The sequence below is a fragment of the Myotis daubentonii genome, chromosome 5 (assembly GCF_963259705.1).
Source record: "Myotis daubentonii chromosome 5, mMyoDau2.1, whole genome shotgun sequence".
NCBI classification, from domain to species: Eukaryota; Metazoa; Chordata; class Mammalia; order Chiroptera; family Vespertilionidae; genus Myotis; species Myotis daubentonii.
In genome coordinates this window covers 80,503,597-80,524,116 of record NC_081844.1, presented here as the reverse complement: position 1 = coordinate 80,524,116, position 20,520 = coordinate 80,503,597, and the positions used below count along the sequence as shown (strand labels likewise).

The following is a 20,520-nucleotide window of genomic DNA, read 5'->3' as shown; positions in this document are numbered from 1 at the left end:
ACCAAAAGCCTTGTGCCCTGGAAACCCCTTGGTCCTCGGCAAACCTGGATGACTGGGTGCCCTAGTGGAGGGACAAGGCCCGAGGCAATGGGCAGGGTGGGGCCTGAGCACAGGCTGGTGAGGAGAGATGAAGCTAAGACTTGGAACTGTTTTGGAAGATGGTCAGGGTCCAGACTTTAAATCTCTGAGGGAAAGAAAAAGACTTTTGTAGTGGCCCGAGTCAAGAAAAGAAATGTATCTGCAGCCCGTGTCTTCCTGGGCACACCCTCGTGGAAGGGAACAGCTGGAATCTGGCTGGTCCGGACATTCCCTGCGAGCCGGGGGAGCAGCTGAGAGCAAGCCCAGGGTGTGGCAGTTGTTTGGGGGTGAAATGGATGTCGTGGGCCCTGAGCTAAGCAGCCTCAAATCAAACTTCTGTTTTTGTTTTTGTTTTTTTAAAATTTCTTTTTTGAAGGACATGCTCACACTGTTGACCTCCTCCACAGGGCAGAGGGGAAAGAGAAGCAGAGCTGGGGTCAGGTAGGACTCTGGCCATGGGTCCAGTCCTCTTGATCCAGAGGGCAGGCTGGGCAGTGTGGGAAAGGCCTAGGGAACTTGAGAGGGGTTGGCAATCCGAGTACCCATCTGGCCTGCTTAAGCCAGTTTTCCCTGGCTTTTAGGAAAAACACATGCGAACACACCTGAGCAGGAAATTTTTCTGTCTTCCAGGAAGTAGTATGAATACTCATGTGTCCTGTGACCTTTTAAAAGGGAACTCAGCTCTTCTTTCTCTGAGAATGTACCTAAAGATGTTCTCTTTATCTGTTAGATGGGAGAATAAAGTGTGTTTATCTGAGCCCCGAGGGACTTGGGGGTGACTCCCTTGTTCCAGTAGATTATATTCTCCGTTAGAGCAGGGGTTGGGCTTATCATGCTTACCACTGAATCTTAGAGCCTAGACCAGAGCCTGGCACACAGACATTCAGTAATTAAGTGATGAATCAGCTAGTGAACAATTCAATAAGTACCTTTCTGTGTGAAGACAGTGTGCTAAAGCCTGTAGGGCAGTGATTCTCAAACTTGACTGTACATCAGAGGTAACTGGGGACCTGTAGAAACACCTCACTGTCCAGGCCACACCTCATTCCTCTTAAGTTAGAATCTTTGGGGGTGAGACCCAGGCATCAATATTTTTAAAATCTTCCAGGTGATGTTAATGTGTAGCCAAGAATCAATCTATCTTAGTCTGCTTGGGATGCCATAACAAAACACCACAGATTGGGAGGCTTAAATTTATGGAGTCACAGTTTTGGAAGTTAGGACTTCAAGATCGAGATTCCAGCTGATTCAGTTCCTGACTTGCAGAAGGCCTCCTTCTCCCTGTGTCCTCACAGGGAGAAAAAGAGAGAGAGAGAGAGAGAGAGAGAGAGAGAGCGAGAGAGAGAGAGAGAGCACACTGATATCTCTTCCTCTTCTTTTTTAAAAAAAATATATATATTTTATTGATTTTTTACAGAGAGGAAGGGAGAGGGATAGAGTTAGAAACATCGATCAGCTGCCTCCTGCATACCTCCTACTGGGGATGTGCCCGAAACCAAGGTACATGCCCTTAACCGGAATCAAACCTGGGACCCTCAGTCCTCAAGCCAATGCTCTATCCCAGCCTGCGGGCTGGATCCAGCCAGTTTGAAATGAATAAAACTAAAAAAAAAAGACCGTACCCTTTTATGTAATGATGTTTACTTTGAATTTATATTAGTTCACACAAACACTCCATCCATGCTTTTGTTCCGGCCCTCCGGTCCAGTTTAAGAACCCATTGTGGCCCTCGAGTCAAAAAGTTTGCCCACCCCTGCTCTATCCACTGAGCCAAACCGGTTAGGGCTCTTCCTCTTCTTGTAAGGACACCTTAGGGCCCCACTCTTATGACCTCATTTAACCAATGTTACTTCTTCACAGGCCCTGTCTCCAAATAAGTCACATTGGAGGTTGGGATTTTGACATGTAAATTGTGGGGGTGGGGCACAGACATTCAGTTCTTAAGGGTCTTTAAAAATATATATATATATATATATATATTTTTATTGATTTCAGGGCGGAAAGGGGGGGAGAGAAACATCAATGATGAGAGAGAATTATTGATTGGCTGCCTCCTGCATGCCCCCACTGGGGATTGATCCTGCAACCGGGTATGTGCCTTTGACAGGAATCGAACCCAGGACCCTTTAGTCAGCAGGGTGAAGCTCTATCCACCGAGCCAATCCAGCTAGGGCTCTTAAGGGTCTTGAAACTCAAAGTGCAGCCGGTTAGAAACGTAGGCTCTCAGGTCCCACCCTAGAACTCTTGTATCAGAATCTGCATTTTAATAAGATCCCCAGGGAATTCATACAGACATTAGCGACTGGAAAGCACTGCTGTAGGCTGAGGGAAACAGAGAATAGGCTAATGCTTAGACTCCATGAGGTGTAGAGTAGCGGGAAATGAGGCTTGGGCTGCCCTGACAGCCGGACCAGATGGTTTGGACTGACCTGAGCAGGCAGTGGAGAGCCATGCCAGGACCTCGAGCATGGGAGTGGTGTGATTAGAACAGTTGGTGGGGAGGTGAGGCCCTGCTGGAGGGATCCAGTGTCTCAGAATGTCCCCTTCTCCTGCAGGTGCTGCTCCCAGCAGCCAGCTTGCTGCAGCTCATGGATGTTCGGCAGAACTGCTGTGACTTCCTTCAGTCTCAGTTGCATCCCACCAATTGCCTGGGCATCCGCGCGTTTGCAGATGTGCACACCTGCACCGACCTTCTGCAGCAGGCCAATGCTTACGCAGGTAATGGGGACTGGGCTGCCACACCTCCTCCAGCCTTGTGGATTGAATAACCTGGCCGGCTGTGGACACCTCAGAGATTGTGAGAAGTGCACTCTGCTGCGAAGCAGCTATAATTCAGTCAGCGTCACAAGACACAGGTGGGAGGATCGTTAGCAATAGAAGAGTCCAGCTCATTGCCAAGTATAATATGATTAATTGTCAGATGGATAACACAGACAGTAATTTTCACGAGAGAAGAGGAAAGAGATCTGAGAAGACTTCCTGGGGGAAGAGTAACTTGAGCTAGGTTTGAAATAAATCATTTCTGTTTAAGGTGATTTCTATTTTGATCAAAGTGTTTTTAAACAGGAGCTTAACAGGCAAATACTACTGTAAGGCCTGTGATGATAAGGAAGAGTCCCCGGCTCTGCCTTTCCGCAGCAAGTCTTGCTCTCTAGAGGCACTCACTTCAGTTCTAAAAAGAATGAAAATGCAGGCTCTGATTCAGCTAAAAGCTGTTTCATCTACTCTTTATCTCCACTTAGCAAAACAATATGTTTACATCACTGTTTTTGGAATAGTTTTAGATATTATCTGCTGACTTCTCACAGAAGAATAAGATTGAACTTTCATAGACTTTCCCCTCATATACATACATCCTTCCCTTCTCTTTATTTCCTACAATCTTATTTCTACAACTGAACTAAGTTATGTATTATAATTATAGTTTTTTAAATCTAAAAACTTTTTTTAATCAGAAAGGCAGTAATAATTATGTTACTATTTCTGAGATACAAATGGGACCAGTTGTTAAGATGATCCTGATGATGATGATTTTTGTGAAGGACATTCTCCAGATGCCCCAATTCTGAATTCTCCTGACTCTTCCTGGCTCTGAACCTTGGCTCTCCTGTCTCTCTGCTGTGCTTCCTGTCCCCCTTCCCCTGCGCATTCCCCATGCCTTGCTGCTTTTTCTCGGGGAGCCTTCCCTCTCTGTGGAGAGGGCTCCCCAGCCCGGTCTTTGAAGAGACCACTTTCTTGAGGCTTTGCTTCAGCAGGAGCCAAGAACTTGGCCAACACCCAGGCCAGCTCATGAACATCTGCTGGTGCAGTGACAAAGGAAGAGCGCTTAGATGCCAGGAATTCCCTGACTCCCTTCCTGGTGTCCCTCCCAGCCCTCTCCTTCCACACCGTGTGTGCATGCCTGCTTGCACACACAGCACATATCCCAACCTACTGTAGTTGGCTGAGAAGATCATCTCAGGTTTGGGGAGTGTGCTGAACCCTCACCTTTAACAAAGGCTCCCAGGCTCTTCTGGCCTGGCTTTTCCCCACTTTCAAAATCTGTGTTTTCTCCCCTCGCCCCTTTCATTGTCTGATGGTGAGACTCACCTGTAGGAAAGTGGGGAGCATGCATTTGGGAGCACAACGTTGTGGTGGTGCTCCCTGGTCCTCATGTCACAGTGATTGGGACCTGCCAGCATTGTGTGAGTGTGTGTGTGGAGGGTGTGCACAGACGTGTGAATGCAGAAATCCTGATGAATTATTTCTAGCTAGTGTTTATTGAGCTCTCACTTTGGGTCACACCCGTGCTCACCATTTTATGTGTCATCTCATTTAATGCGTACAACAGCTAAGGAGACTAAGGCATGGGCAGGTGAAGTTATTTGTTGGAGTCACGCAGCTGGTAAGGACAGAGGCAGGTTTCAAACCCAGACAGTTTGAGTCCAGAGCCAGTGATTATAACTACTGCATACTATGCTTGCAGGCCCTATTTGGACATAAGGCAGCCCTGTGGATTGCTAATTGAGGAGTATTGGTGGCTAGAGCTGGCATTTTCCATTAGAAGTGTGAGCCTGGAAGCCTGTGCCGCATAGTCAGGTGCCAACAACCAGACAGTGTAGACAGACGACCAGCTGTCTCTGCTAGACACAGGCTGTTTAGTCATCTTCGTGTGGGGAAGTGAGATGTGGATGTCTTCTCTTCCATTTTGGGAGATGGCTGGTCCCCTCACTGCATGTGTGAACCCTCCTATTTTCCCTGCTCGGTCGGCGTGACTTCAGGCTGAGAGCCTCTCCCTGTTGTACAGGCCTTCCCTGGAGCCTGCGACCATGTCCCGGTACAGGTTTCTTTGCAGCCCACAGGGAAGTCACAAAAATACAGAGGTGGCAAGACCATGATGAAAAGACGTTAGAAGCAGCAGTGTGAAGGTAAATTGTATAGTGTTAGTGAAGGAAGTGTATAAGGATTATCTTTGCTTACTCCCTCAGTGGTTTGCATCCACCCACTGATGTGGGCTGCTGTGTTTCTTTGGTCTTGCACTTCCTCACTTGAGGTGGAATCTGGCACTCTCTGCCCTCACTGCCTCTCGAGAGCTGCTGCCTCGCCCACTCTAAGTGTGGAGGTGTGGGCACCCACTAGGGTCACATAAAAGGGGCAGTGCCGGCCCTTGTAGTCACCGGCTTCTCTGGCCCCCTGCCTCACATTAGTGGGGGTTTAAGCCAACCCACTACAAGGAGACCCTCCAGATCAGAAGTAGGGGTCAGACCAGCCAACACTGGAGCAACCCCTAGGCCTGTTTTCTCTATGATGGGGGGAAATACATCCTGCCCCATTTTCAGGATGGTCTGGGGATTGGGCAGGACAGGGAGGAGAGCCTCCTGCAGAAGTAGGCACCACCCATGGCCGTGCTCTGAGCGTCCCTGCCAGCCTCACCATCCGCAGTGAGAGAGCCTCAGAGCTGGGTCCTGGCAGAGAGAGGGACTCCCTGGGACATCACCGCTGCTGTTGCTGCGGACATCATGCACTTTGGGGAGAGGACCATTTCCAGAGCTTCTGATTTTGGTTTCTCTGTATCAGGTGCACAGGTATATCCTGCTTTCTCACCTTGCCTAGTCTCTGGTTAGCTGGCCTCTGCTCTCACTTGTTCATGGTCCCAGCTTTGCCTCTGAATTCTGTTCCTAGTCCTTATCCGAGACAAATTTTCTTTTGCTGTTATAATTATTATTGCTATCTAATAAAAAATCACCCATACTTATTACAGAAAAAGCAGACAGGCAGAAAGAGCAGGAAAAACACCACAATCCTACCCAGAGAGAACCATGGGCAGCACCTAGCATAGAGCTTTCTCAGTCTTTTTTATCTGTTGTATCATATGGATGCACTATAATTTAACCCCAGTCCTTGATTAATGGGCACTAATGCTTACTGTTTTTTCTTTTATATAAAATGTTGAGTGAGAAATTTTCTACGTAATATTCTGGAGTACACTTGCTAATATGTAAGTAAGATTATACCTGTAGTTTACCATCTTAGTGGCATAAAGTAGCTCAAAGGGAGTACGCATTAAAAATTTTTGATAGTTATTGACAAATTGCGCTCTAAAAAAATGTAACCATTTTTAAAGCCAGCTCTTGCCTTCTGATGGTTAGTCCTTAGTTCCTTGATGAAGGCACCAAGAGGCAGACAACAGTGGGACTCTGAGGGGCGGGAGCACCACCTCCCCACCCAGCTGCCTGTTTGCTTTCCTGTTTAGAATGGTAGAATGGCCTTGTCTTTTCCCGGGTCTGGTTTTCCCCTCAAGGTTATGCCCCCAGGTGTTTGCTGTGATACATTATTCTGGGGTGGGGAGGGTATCCTGTATTTAGAAACTGACCTCCCATACTCTTGTCCCCAGTTGATGGTATCAGAGTTCTCCTGGGTAGCTAGTAGCTGGGAAAGGGACCTGAGTATTTTGCACAGCTTGTTTCTTATAACTCATTATTATTTCTAGGGACAGTTTAATCTTTAACCTCAGAGGCCAGGACAGGTTTATGAGGATTTTGTTGTTTGGTAATTGGACGGCCATGCACTGGGCCATCAGCAGAGCTGGTTGGGAGGGATGTTAATGAGACCCCACTAATGAAACGGCAATAAAAATTCCTTGGGCATGTTGTTTACATCAGCCTGCCAAAGCTGAGCTGAAACCCTCCAGCCATGGGATGGAAAACCCATGGGATTGAATGCGTTTGTGGAGAGAAATGGCCTTTTTTCGATTGATTGAGTCTTTTGAGATCATGGAATGAAGTGATTAAACTAAGGGCAGCAAAAAACTTTGACAAATCATTTAAAAAACACCAACCTCTGACTCAGTGAGGGTTGTCTTAATGAAATTGCTGCCTTCAACTTGGCATCATAAGATGATGATGATGATATGATGATGATGGTAGGAGTTTCTGCCATTTCTGAACACTTGGCTAGGTTCCAGGCCGGGTGCTGTGCAGTTAATAGGCACGGAACTATGAGAGGTAGTTATTCTTTTCCCAATTTATAGATGAAGAAACAGGAACTCCAGAATGTTTAGTAACTTGTCCAAGATCATCTAGTTGGTAAGTGGCAATGGCAAGATTCATGATGAGGCTGTCTGAACCAGGGCCTGTGCTCCGAGCCCACTACTTATTTTCACACCCACCAGGCCAGTTCAGCCTCTCTCAGCACGGTGGTCGCCTCCTTCCTGCTCTGCCTGATTTTCTGCTTCTAACTTGAAGGTGGCAAATGAAGCCTTACAGCAGACACAGGTAGTCTTGTGTTGTTAGATGGTCTCCCTGTTGGGATTTTAGGAAGCTTCCCTTAGTCCTCCCATTCTCTGGGTAACAGGGAACTCTGGTGTTGAATCAATAACAGTGATGACTAGGCAGTTTTGATATAGCCCTTTGCCCTGCCCCCCCCCCCCGCCTCCCCCTCCCCCTGTGAATGCACGCGAGTTATAGAGAAAGGAGGAGGGACTATATATATATATCTGGAATTAAGTCAGTATGATAAAGAGCTCATATCCCATCATCCCCAGGGAAGGTGGAGGTAGTAACATTGAGTCTGAGGGTCGGTGGTCATGACCCATGTGGGAAGACGTCAAGGTAGGTCTCTGTTACTTCCCTGTGGGAGCTGAGCCTTCTCCCTGGGGCAGGGAAACTGTGGGCCCTGAGAGCCAAATACTGACTTACGAACGCTTACCTCTGTTCTCCACAAATAGGGTAATAGGGGGCAGGAGAGAGAGATTTAAAGCATTTCTGTTTTATTTTTTACCTTGCTAAAATGTTTTGATTCTGTTTGTGTGTTCACCTGTGTCAGCCAATCTTTCCTTAGACATATAACCAGTGGTTTAATTCAGAGCCCTCGGACCTGTTCCCTGGGGCCACAGGGATAATGAGGTTTGTTTTATTTCTGAAGGTCAGGGAAGTCATAGATGGGTTTTCAGTTCCATTTGTTTAAGACTTGTAGTTTAGATGAACCTGATCAAAAGCTTAGGCTTATTTCCTCCCATCAGGAGAAACTTGGGATTAATTTCGGAGGTTGCCTGAGCCCTAGGCAGTCCTGAAGAATGAAAGGAAGCACAGTAAAAATCTGAGAGCTCAGTATTTGCAGATGTGCTGGACACTGAGGATTGAGATTCACACAAGGCCGACCCTGCCCTCCTGGGGCTACCGTCCCAGTGTGAGAGAAAGACCTCAGAGGATAAAACAGGTGGATTAGGGCTATGGTAATTTTTATTTCCTGTTTCAGGGGCTTTCAGAACATAGAAAGTTATCACTTCACCTAGCCTGGTAGACAGAGAGATTAGGGAAAGATCTCAGTTCAGGGGTATGTTGGAGATTTGGATGTAGGACCAATGCTAAACGTTTAGAACACCACTATTCTAAGTTGTTTATTTTAAAAGATAGGTTATTAGATTTATTCTTTTTGTCTCTCTGACACACCCCGAAGAGGGGTTCTTAGGGTACTTGGATATGTATATTGAATTTTACCCCGATGGCCTGCTTAGGACAAGCTCATATTATCTTGGGGCCTCAGATAGTCATTAAATGTTTGTTATTGTAATCAGACAGCCTTGGTTTCAAAACCTGGCTCGACCATTTATACTGTGTGATTCTAAGCCCATGACTAAATAACTTTTTGAGCTTCCATTTCTCCATCTGTAAAATGGGGGTAGTGATATTTACTTCACCAGGCCTTTTGGGAGAAGCGATATAGTACATGTGAAATGCATAGCACAACGTTAGCTACTCCGTATTAGGTAAAGCTCTCAACTTTTTCCAGGCCTGCTTTCCTGAAAAGACCCAATTCTGCTCCTAGAACAAGTCCTTTCATGGGAACACACCATCCAAGTTTTGTCATCCTTTCAACATTAGGAAGATGTGTATTGCTTGAAGTTATCTGGTGCCTTTCCGCTTCTCTGTAATTTCTCATCCAAATGGACAGGAACAGACACATTGTGTTTCATTAATCAAAACTTGAAACTTAAACAGTATTTGTTATTTATAGTAAAGTCTGGTTAATTAGGACACTTAACCAGGACCCTTGTTTTTTTCCCTCTGTTTCCATTTCTCTTTAAGGAAAAAGAAGCAAAAAGACCAGAAAAGTTAGAGTTATTACTGGAGAGTTCCCCTTCAAGGGGCTGGCCCATGGTTAGAAGATACTATGCCCCCTACATACCCCACCTATCCGCCAAGATCTGGCCGCATCTGCCTCTCTATTGCATCTCCTGGAGCCTGGTATAGCTCCCCATACTTAGTGGATGTTCAGTAAACATTTGTTAAATGAATAAAGGCATTGCGTTGGCCAGGGGTGGGCAACCTTTTTGTGAGTTTGTGCCAAAACCAGCAAAATCTCTGACTCAAAATTCTTCTGTGTGCCAACCCTAATTTTTTGAGAACATGTTACGCCTACCTGATATCTCTTAAGGTGTACATATGTGAAGAATCTTGAAGAAATAATAAAATTCATTCGAGCGACAAAAACACAGTATATGATGATGAAAAATACATTTATTTTTTAATGTATACATGTACACTGATAGTCCGACAGAAAACTTTATGGCTCCGTTTGATATTATCAGTGGGACTTTTGCTCCTGCATCACTGATGACAGAGATTTTACATCAGGTTTACATTTTGTAACCTTCAGAGATATGCATGAGCTACTACTTTCATCCATCAAGCTACTCCTATTACGAGACTTAACACAATTCATCACTGAGAACAAAGATTCACAAGCGTATGTGGATGAAATCAAAACACTGGTCGGATCTAGGAAGGCAGTGAGAGTTAAGGCAGAGGCATAGAAATTGCTCTTCCCCTCTCTCGTCAATCCATGTCTATGGTCTTTAAGATAACTTGTTATGTAAAATTATTTATCTAAGATGCACCTACTCTGAATTTATCTGAAAAATAAAAAGAGTCCATATTAAGAAAAAAATTGTAAATGGAAGATTATAAGAGAGGGTTTCATGTGCCAGCAAAAGTTACTGGCGTGCCATGTTTGGCACACGTGCCAGGGGTTGCCCACCCCTGGCCTAGGCTATAGCTGCACTGAGCTATTGCTACTCTCTAGACATGCTCTGAATTTTCCTGCTTCCATGCTGTTATTTGTATTTGGAGTGCCTCTTTCAGTCACGGCCCTGTGGACTTGAGGTGGAATTATTAGTGCCTTGTCTTACCCCTCTTATAAGGTTCATGTAGGCATCAGCTCTGATTTCTTCATTTTCGAAGAAACTGCATTTGGCACATCATTCACTAACAGTTATGGAGCACTTGCAGTGGCCTCAGTAAATGTGACTTTCCTGTATTTGCTTACTTAATGACCACACACCTTTATGAGATAGGTACAATTGTTAGCTTCACTTAATAGATGAGAAAAGTGCAGCCTTAAGAAATTACATAACTTATATCCCTAGAGAGTTTTCTGAACTCAGTGGAATTAAAGTGAGTTTCTAAGACCGTTGAAGTCCACAGACTTGTCCACAGGACCCAAAGGAACTGCTTCTCTGTTAGAGAGCAGTGCTGCCCGAGGACTGACTGTGTGAAGCAGGGACAGGGCTGATCATACTCATCCTTAATTTCTAAGAGTTTCTTAAAGATTTTAAAATGGACTAATACCTTTGGACTTCAAAACAACCATGAGACCTAGGTCAGGTGTTATGGTCCCATTTTATCGACGATGAAGCCAAAGCCTGGAAAGAAGTGACTGTAAGAGGTGGAGCTAGGACTTGGGCCCAGGTCTTCTGACTCTAAGCCAAAGCTCTTCACTACATCCTCCTTTAATACATTAACAACAAAGCAAAACAAACAAACAAAAATCCCCAAACCAACCAACCAACCAACCAACCAACCAACCAACCAACCAGTGTGAAAGGTAGAAGCTGATTCTCAGGGAGGTGTATATTCTGGGAGCAGAGGGGGTTTTTTCCGGGAAGCAGCTGGGAAGAGGGCTGACTTGAGTGCCAAGTCTTCTGGGGAGTTCCTGTTTCCCAGGAGAGGGAGTTGGTCAGAGCATCCTTGTCCTGTTTTTTGTTGTTGTTTTTTGTTTTTTTCTATTTTGTTGTTTCTTGAGTGTTGCTAACAGAAAGAGGACTCTAGTTCCCCAACTCTGGGGGCTTAGCCCTGTCTCCTCAGACTGAGGGGTGGGGGGCGGGTAGGGAAGATTCCCTCCTTGCTCCCTCTCTTCCTGCTCATGCCCTGCAAATCTCTTGGGTTCTGGGGGCCAGCCCTGAGCCAGCAGCTGCTGCTCATTAACTCCCCTGTTGCCCCTACCCACTGAAAACTGCTGCCTGGGAGGCTTTCTGTGGGGATTTCAGTGGGAGGATCCAGATGGGCAAAGCAGCAGCCTGAGTCAGAAAGAGGGACCTGGATTCAAATTCTGCAGTGTCTGAGGGCGAGAGATGGGAAGGTATGGGGGGCTGACTGCTTTCTGCCTTGATTTATCTTCGAGAATTTTTGGTTTGTTCACTATGCCACCTGGACTATGCATCATTGCACTTCCATTTTTTTTCTTTTCAAAATCCAGCCCATCTACGTTCAGCTTTATGAGTTATAAGGAAGAATTTTTCACAACCCAGAATTTTATTCTCTCACCTCCTGTTCTCTTCTCTCTTCCAAATGTTAGGTTTTGGGTCAACCAAAACTAATGGTGGAGAGGTTGGGTGCGGCTCTGGGCCATAGAGGTGTTGGTGCTGGTTCACCTGACACTCCTGCTGAGCTGAGCCTTGATGCCCTGCACTTTGCTGTGGTGTGCGGAGGGCCTTTTCTCTTTGCTATTTCTTGGGTGTTGCTGACAAATGAAGGACTCTAGTTAAAGACTTCTTGGACCAGAAAGGCATGTGGGGAGAATCTTGTACCTTTCCAAGCCTCCAGGCCAAGAATGGATTCCTATCATCCAAAGAAGATTGTTCACTTGCTTTTATTTTAAAATCTTTAGGAATGGGCACTTTAAAAGTAATACTCTGTAGTCTTAAAAATTCCCATAGTTAGGGAGGTCTTTTGCATGTCTCACCTAATATCTAAGCTTTACACTAAAGGCCTTTTCCTGTTGACATATAGAGAAGCAAGACCAGCTTCTTCCTTTATGACAGTTGCTTCCCTTCATAAAGGATCTGACTTCTAAACCTCAGGATGGGCAAGCTTTAACTGTGGGCTCAGTGATATCATTAGGCTGGTGGGGAGCAAGTGGGGAACCCTTTTGTCCAGTGAAAGATGGAAAAGGTTGTTTATAACCTGATCTTTGAGAGTAAAATATTAAGATTTAGGGAATCTGAAGAAAGGCTATATGGGAGTTCTTTGGGTCTGAATTATTTCCAACATAAAATTTAGAAGATTTTTGCAAGAAATGATTTAAATACTTGGTTTTTAAGAGGCCAGTGAATGTGATAAAAGGCCTTAACATGGTCTGATGTTCCTTTTCATTATGCAGCTACAGCAGTCTTGATATTTCAGCATCTCTCAAGGGTGGAGGGTCTCTGAATCTGACTTGAGGGGCTGGCCAGACCAAGTGTGGGTAGCCCTGAGTGGGAACTGGGAGGTGTAGCCCTCCAGAGGCTATCAGGCCAGAAAGAGACCACCAAAGAAGGAAATAGGGAAGCCTGGAGGTCAAGGGGCACAGATGCTCCTTAAGGTGATGGTGCAGGGTGGTGAGAGAACTGAAAAAGGAGCAAAGACTGAGCCAAATGAGAAAGGACCTGCCACCTCCAGGACCTGCTGCACCTGAAACTGTCAACCCTTACACTGGTTCACCTTGTCATAGATTGCAAAACCACTTTCATAGTTCCTTTCCCACCAGAGCATGGGAGGGAGGCAAGACAAGTGGTCTTATCCCCATTTCACAGATGAGGATAGTGAGGCCCAGGGAGGTGATGCCATTGGCTCAAGAAAATAGTTTGTAAATGGCAAGGCCAGGATTTGAGTCTAGCTTCCTTCTTTCTGAAATACATGCTCTTTCACTGACATTTCACCGTCTCTATAATAGCAGGATGGTGGCCCACCAAGTGTCAGGGTAGGAGTTGTATTTGGCATTTCCTTTGTGTGGACTTAGGCCTGACTTGTTCTAGCTGTCCCCAAATTTCCCTCCATTTTAATGGCCTCCACCGACTGGCTGTCCTGGATTGTTCCCAATGGCAGTGGGACCAGCTGTGTTGCCACCACCCTGGAATGGATTCTTAGTTGGGCCTCCCTGTGAACCAGAGGCTCACTATAGTAGACTTGACTTTGGACAGCAAAGGATGACTCCTCCGGCCAGCCTTCTAATGTTGACTTTGTACCAGAACCCCCGAGACTTCCAGCCACACAGCAGTTCTGACCCACTTCTGTTTGGCTGAGCTGCAGGGGGCACTGTCTGCAACTCTGCCAGCATGAGCCTTGAGGGGAAATGAGCTCAGTTAAGTAGGCAGGTCCCAGTGAGGCTTTTCGCAACACCAGGATTAATCTCATGGAGCATGGAGAAAATATAGCCTCATATCTCTCTGCCCCATTTTCATCTCTGTCGGTGTTCTGGACAGAGGATCACACAGGGGGATGCTTTTGCTGCTGAGTTAAAAGGCTAGTTTCCCTCCAACCAGGATGTACTGTGTTTCTCTCTGCCTCTCTGTCCCACCCTCTGCTTCCACCTTCCCCTCAGAGCCCCTAGGACTCCACTCTGAATCCTACATATTGTCATGGCCTTGGTTCATGGAAGGGCAGGAGCGTTTTATAACTTTGTTTTTTGAACTTCTGCTATCTTTCTTCTTCTTCTTTTCTTTTTCTTCTTCTTCTTTTTTTTTTTTTTTTTGGAACAGAGCAGCACTTTCCAGAGGTGATGCTGGGGGAAGAATTTCTTAGCCTAAGTCTGGACCAGGTGTGCAGCTTGATATCCAGTGACAAGCTGACTGTTTCTTCAGAAGAGAAGGTATGATGTGGCCCCTTGGTGAAATAGGAGTCTCATGTGTGAGGTAGTCATGGGAGGGACTTATGGTTTAGTGAGACCTTTTCTGAGAGTTTATTTTTTGTCTCTTTTTTAAAAAAAGGCCTTCTGATCATTGACCACTAACGTCACTTTCTGGACTCTTTGAAGAAGAAATGGTGGTGGTGGTGATGGTGGTGACAAAGCTGCCTTCATTAGCCGAACATTTACAGTTTGCCAAGCACTTTGCTAAGTGCTTTATGTTCTTCTTTCCACTCACCCTTCATCACAGCCCTATGTAGCAGGCTTTGCTGTTGTCCCACATTACAGATGAGGAAGAGTGAGACTCTAGAATTAATTAGCTTATCCAAAGTCACTGCAGAGCTAGCATCTACCTGTCACCTGGTCTTAATCACTGTTCCACATGGCCTCTTGGGAGTATCATTGAGCATTTATGCCAGAGCAGACCTTTTGGGAATATTTATCCTAATAGGGGTTTGGAATTCTCTCTGATGATGAAACTGAAGCCCAGATAGCGGATAGGAACTGCTGAAGGTCACACAGTTAGTCAGTGGCCCAGGGCTCTTGACACCCCATCTCCTAATTCATTGACCACACACTTCCTTTGTGCTGGAAGCTTGACTTCTGCCCAGTGCTCTAGCTCACCTGTGACTGCTCATCTTTCCTACTTCTAGGCCTTGCCCCTCACTGACCCTCTGATTAAAGTATTCTCCCTGCTGGGGTCCAGCCCCAGCAGGTCCAGGGGTCCCCAAAGGTGTGGACGGAGTCGGCGAAGAAGGAAGGACGCGGAGACAGTGTTCAGTTGATCAGCAGCCTAGCCAGGCTCTCCAGCCAGGATCTCCAGCCAAGTTCTGGTCTGGAGATCCAGAGAGGTTCTGCTTCGGATCTCCAGCTAGGTTCTCCAGCCAGATTCTGTCTGAGATCTCCAGCCAGGTTCGGTCACCAGGTTCTAGTCAGGTTCTCTTGCCATATTTCTGTAGTCAGGTTCAGTCCAGGATCTTTTGCCATGTTCTCTCCAGCGAAGTTCTTCTGTCTGTAGGTTCTGTGTAGGTTCTGTGCCTAGGCTCTGTCTCTCTTGGTCCTGTCTTCCAAGCCCTGTGTCCTTAGTTTTGTGTTCTGAGTTCTGAGTGTTTCTGTCTTGTTACAACTGTATTTATACCAGTTGATTCAATCCTATCAATCTCTATTCCAAAGGTTAGGGCGTTTCTTATCTCCATTCAAGGGAGAAAAGATTATGTAGCTTAAGCATGATTGTTCGTAGTTAAAGGGATTAATTACCCACCTGGCACTTAGTTGAGGGGTTTTATTCCCTCCCTAACTTCAGGGGAAAATCCCTACCTGGGGATTCAACCTTTCTCTGAGAGGTGACCTTGGTTAAAACATTGCGCCAAGAAGGTGAGCAAACATATTAAGAACCGTATGCCATATATGCCAGGTCCCTTGAAACAGCAAGGATGGACCGGCTCCCGGCATCTCCCCATCCATCTTCACCTGGTTAAATTTCAAACCAGTTCAGATTCTGCTATTACCAGGAAGAATTTCTTTATTCCAGGAGATGTAATCTTTTGCACTGAAAGGAACATAAGCGTTGTTGTTGGTTAGCTGGGTTCAAATCTCATCTCTAGTATTTACAAATTACTTGTGTTACCTTTGGGTAAAATATGTTGTTTCTATATCTGTTTCCTCATTTATAAAGTGAAGATACTAATAGAATGTATTCCATAGGGTGGCTGTGGAAATGAGATAAGGTTTGTAAAATGCCAGGTATCATACCTGGTACCTAGTAGGTGTCCCATCAGTGTTAGCTGAGTTGATTACTGATCTTGTATCTGGAATTAAGTCCTTTCTATTCTATGTTCCAAGAAAACATTCACCTTGTTCTGCTTTTCATTGTACTTAGTTCTGATCTGGTCTTTCCTCCTTCCCTCAACTGTGAGTTTTTTGATGGTAGGGGTCACATTTTATTCATCTCTGTATCCTCAGAGATATGCAATACATGTTTCTCGAATTGTCCTAGTCCACTCTTAGTGTCCAAAATTGAGGTCCTTTCCCGAGGGAATGTTTCAGGAAAAGCCCTCGAAAAGGATTTTACATTGGAGATTAGACTGAGTCCAAAAGCATATGTCTAGAGAATGGGGTGAGGTCCACAAGCTCCTGCCTGTCATCTTGCAGAAGTTTGGTCAAGAAGAAAAGGAGTTCAGGACTTCAGAGAAGGTGGCTGGCACAGCAATCTAGACTCTTCCTTAGGTTCAAGGAGCCCTCTGCTTCCATTAACTGGTGTGAAATAGCACCTTTGGAGAAAAAGAATGCCTCCTGCTAGGCCAAAGGCTCCTTCTTGTCCAGGCCTCAGCTACAGAGTTGACTCCCTCTCTTCTTGCCTGTTTAATGTCTTCTCTGGATTGTGCTACCAAATTGTCATAATTCTAAGGAATGAACTACTTAATTGATTGGCTATGTGAATGTTGGGGCAGTTGGTCAGTTTGTGGCCTGCTTGAGCATGTTCTCAGGCATAGTTTGAAAAAAATGGAATCAGTCATAAAACAGCAGGATTTGGATCAACTTGGGGGTTGTTTGGGCTGAGAGGGGTGACCCGGCTACTTTGAATTCATGCTGGCTCCTCCTGCCCTGGGATCATAGTAAATTTTTTTCAGGTGAGGACTTATCTGCTTGCTGTGCCAGGGCAGGGGTGGAGCAGGGTTGCTAGCAGGGAAAGGAAACTGGTTCCATGCTCGGCTTGATGCTCACTGGTTTTGACCTTGAGAAGTCACTGGTCTCTTTGAACCTTAGTCTCCTTACATGTAAAATGGGACTATAAGAGTACCTCCCTTATAAAGTTGTCATGAGGATTAGACATAATGGGTATAAAATAGCAAATACAGTGTTTGGCAGGTGCTCAAAAAGTGGCATTTGTCATCGTGATTACCATAATTTTGAGGCACCATTGAGAATGATAAAATAAGCCATGAAGTTAATTGCATATTTCCAGAAACAAAGAAGCATGACATCCAATCTACACACTTAAAAATTGTCAGTAGCAGCTCTTACTGATTCATATGCGTACATATGAGTTCCTCATTCTGTAGAATCTGAGTTTGGAGAGTAGGAATTGTTCATATTAATGATGTTGTGTATCATTCCTGGGTTCTCTGAAGTTTTGTGTAACTCGAGAGTTATGTGCTGCTTTTCAGAAAGAGGTTACTCTGATCTTTATTCCATTGATACCTTTAAGGCTGGCAGTATAATTTTGAGGCTTATGAAAGTATAATGGGATTTGGCTTGCATTTTCTCTTTGGTAAACCCATAGTTTTATTTCTCCTGAATTGAGCACATGTTGCTGGAAGTTAAATGACTGGAAGCCTTTAACAATTAGATGTTCATCATTTGGATGCTAGCCTTTTAGGCTTTGAAAATTCTGTCATCTGTTCCAGGAGATTTGATGATCTCTACTCCCTTTCATTATATTACATAACATAGGCAATCTCTGGCATGCACAGTAGCTTCTTCTTTAAATATTGCGTTATAGGGAACCTATTGGAGTGCATTTGAAGTAATATCAGGGATCTTAATTTAAACTAAAGTTCAACTGCATTTAATGTTAACATTTGTGCAAAACCCAGCTGAGTCATTAATCAAATAACCAGTATTCAGCGAAATCCACACTTGAACAGCAATATTAGCTGTACCATGACTTTCCTCTTTGTCTACAGCAGACAGATTTCTTTCAACATATATTATAAAATACAGCCAGGTTTCAGATATTAAAATGTGAAGAAACTGTGTATCTTAAAATAGAGGAAATGTGGTATTTTAGTGTTATTGATGATAATCGCTGGGCCCAGGCAGTTTGGGATTTTGGAAGTATAGGTTCTACAGTCAGAGTGGCTGGGTTGGAGTCCTGGCTCCACTGCTTTGACAAGCTGAGTGACCTTGGGCAAGCTTTTTATCTCCCACCAGAATGTATGCACCAAATATAGTCATGGATTTTGTCTGTCTTAAGGTCACTGCTAGAGTGGTATTGGGTTCATAGTATACACACACAAAAATATTTGTTTGCCCTGACTGGGAATCAAACAGTGGCCTCCTGGTTCATGGGTCAATGCTCAACCACTGAGCGACACCGGCCTGGCTCAGCAGTACTCTTTCCTTTTCTCCTTTCGGGAGAGAAATTCAATAAGCACTGAAGAGCAGAATACCACAACATTATGATCGAAAAGCTACCTTGACTGCTCACTGTTCTCCAGGTACATTTCACACATCATTAAAAAAAATGTGGTGTTTGTATTGAAGTAAGTACATATACATGAACACATAAAAAGTACACAGCTCAACTTTTACAAAACTACATAACTAGCACCCAGATCAAGAAACAGAACCTCAGAACTTTCAGTCACTGCCCACCCCAAGAAGCATAACTACTATTTTGACTTCTCATAGATTAGTTTTGCAGTTTTTAACTTCATACAAATGGAACACTGGTGTATATTATTAGTATATGTTTTTGTGCTGACTTCTTTTGCCCAGCATACTGTTTCACACATCATTTCTAATTCTTACAAGAACACACAAGGCAGAGGAGGAAACTAAGGCATGTTAATAATAGATAACTTCATGGATTGAAGCTGATTGTGTCTGCTTCTCAGGTCCCAGCTCTTTATTAATGCACACCCACCCCGATGGGGAGGCAGCGGTGAGTGACACTTAGTCATTACTATTTAAGAGTTTGGTGGTCAGACAGACCCAAGACATATATCCATAATACGTGGCTAAGAGAAGTACTTGCCTGTAATCAGAGTTCTAGGAAGGCACCTGGAGTATGTTATTCCAGATGATTGTGTGGGGAAGGACTTAGTCCTAAACTTTGTTTGTTTTGAGCTAAACCTTGGAGAATGAGAGTAGGATTTTGGAAAGCTATTCAGGTTGAAGGATTGTAGGAAGTTTGGAAGAACATTGTACTTTTGGGTAAAGTAACCTGTGTGATGAGAATCAAAGGTCTTAGAGGGAGGCTGTTGGAAGATGAAGCCGAGAATGAAGTAGGGGTCTGTGGAGAGGGTTAGGAGTGAGGACTGCCGGGAGCCGGTCCATCCTTGCTGTTTCAAGGGACCTGGCATATATGGCATACGGTTCTTAATATGTTTGCTTACCTTCTTGGCGCTGTGTTTTAACCAAGGTCACCTCTCCGAGAAAGGTTGAATCCCCAGGTAGGGATTTTCCCCTGAAGTTAGGGAGGGAATAAAACCCCTCAACTAAGTGCCAGGCGGGTAATTAATCCCTTTAACTACGAACAATCATGCTTAAACTACATAATCTTTTCTCCCTGGAATGGAGATAAGAAACGCCCTAACCTTTGTAATAGAGATTGATAGGATTGAATCAACTGGTATAAATACAGTTGTAACAAGACAGAAACACTCAGAGCTTAGAACAGAATTCAGAAGACAGAACCTACAGGGAACCAGGAGATGGAGGAGCTTCGCTGGAGAGAACACACAGAACTTAGAACACAGAACTCATGAGACAGAACTCAGAACACAGAACTAAGGACACAGAACTCAGAAGACAGGACCAAGAGAGACAGAGCCTAGGCACGGAACCTACAGGGAGCGTTCTCTGGAGATGGAGGAGCTTCGCTGGAGAGAGCATGGCAGGGGATCCTGGACAGAGGCTGGCCTCAGAGCCTGGAGACGGAGCCTAGCGAGAGAACATGGCAAAAGATCCTGGACTGAACCTGACTACAGAAATTGGCAAGAGAACCTGACTAGAACCTGGTGACTGAACCTGACTTGAGTACCTGGCCACAGAACCTGGCTGGAGATCCGAAGCAGAACCTCTCTGGAGATCAAGACCAGAACTTGGCTCGAGATCCTGGCTAGGCTGCTGATCAACTGAACCCTGTCTCCGTGTCATTCCTTCTTCGCCGACTCCGTCCACACCCTTGGGGACCCCTGGACCTGCTGGGGTTGGACCCCGGCATCTGGCGCCCGAACAGGGACCCCTAGGTAAACGCCCCACACTCGGGACGGATCGGACTCCACCGTAGGAAGAGGGTGGATAGTCTTCGCCAACTCCGTCCACACCTTTGGGAATGCCTGGAACAGGATTCCCTTAGGTGAGCCCCCCCCCTCATTGAGAACCCCACACTCGGGACGGATCAGACTCCACCGTAGGAAGAGGGTGGATAGTCTTCGCCGACTCCGTCCACACCTTTGGGAACCCCTGGAACAGGATTCCCTTAGGTAAGCCCCCCCCATTGAGAACCCCACACTCGGGACGGATAGGACTCCACCAGGGTGCTACAGACCCCCCTATAGAGGATAAATAGGGTAAGAAGGTGGATAGTACAGAACTTAGATTGAGAAGATGTGCCATACTGAGTCCAAAGAAAGAAGACTCTGTATTGATCTTTAGATTAAGAAGATGTGCCATACTGAGTCTAAAGAAAAAAGACTCCGTATTGATCTTTTAACATATATGCTTGTTAGCAGAGGAATTAAGGTTACTCCCAGTCAGACAGAACATTTTATACAAGAAATACGTCCATGCTTT

At 45.2% G+C, this 20,520-nt stretch overlaps 1 protein-coding gene across 1 annotated transcript in view; it reads left to right on the top strand.

Moving 5' to 3' along the window:
- The window catches only part of KLHL3 (kelch like family member 3), a 115,844-nt gene that overhangs the window by 46,390 nt on the left and 48,934 nt on the right, over window positions 1-20,520 (top strand). The window contains exons 5-6 of the mRNA XM_059698457.1: window positions 2,634-2,796; window positions 13,853-13,962. Coding sequence (XP_059554440.1) covers window positions 2,634-2,796; window positions 13,853-13,962 — 273 coding nt within the window. The remainder of the gene's footprint in view (window positions 1-2,633; window positions 2,797-13,852; window positions 13,963-20,520) is intronic.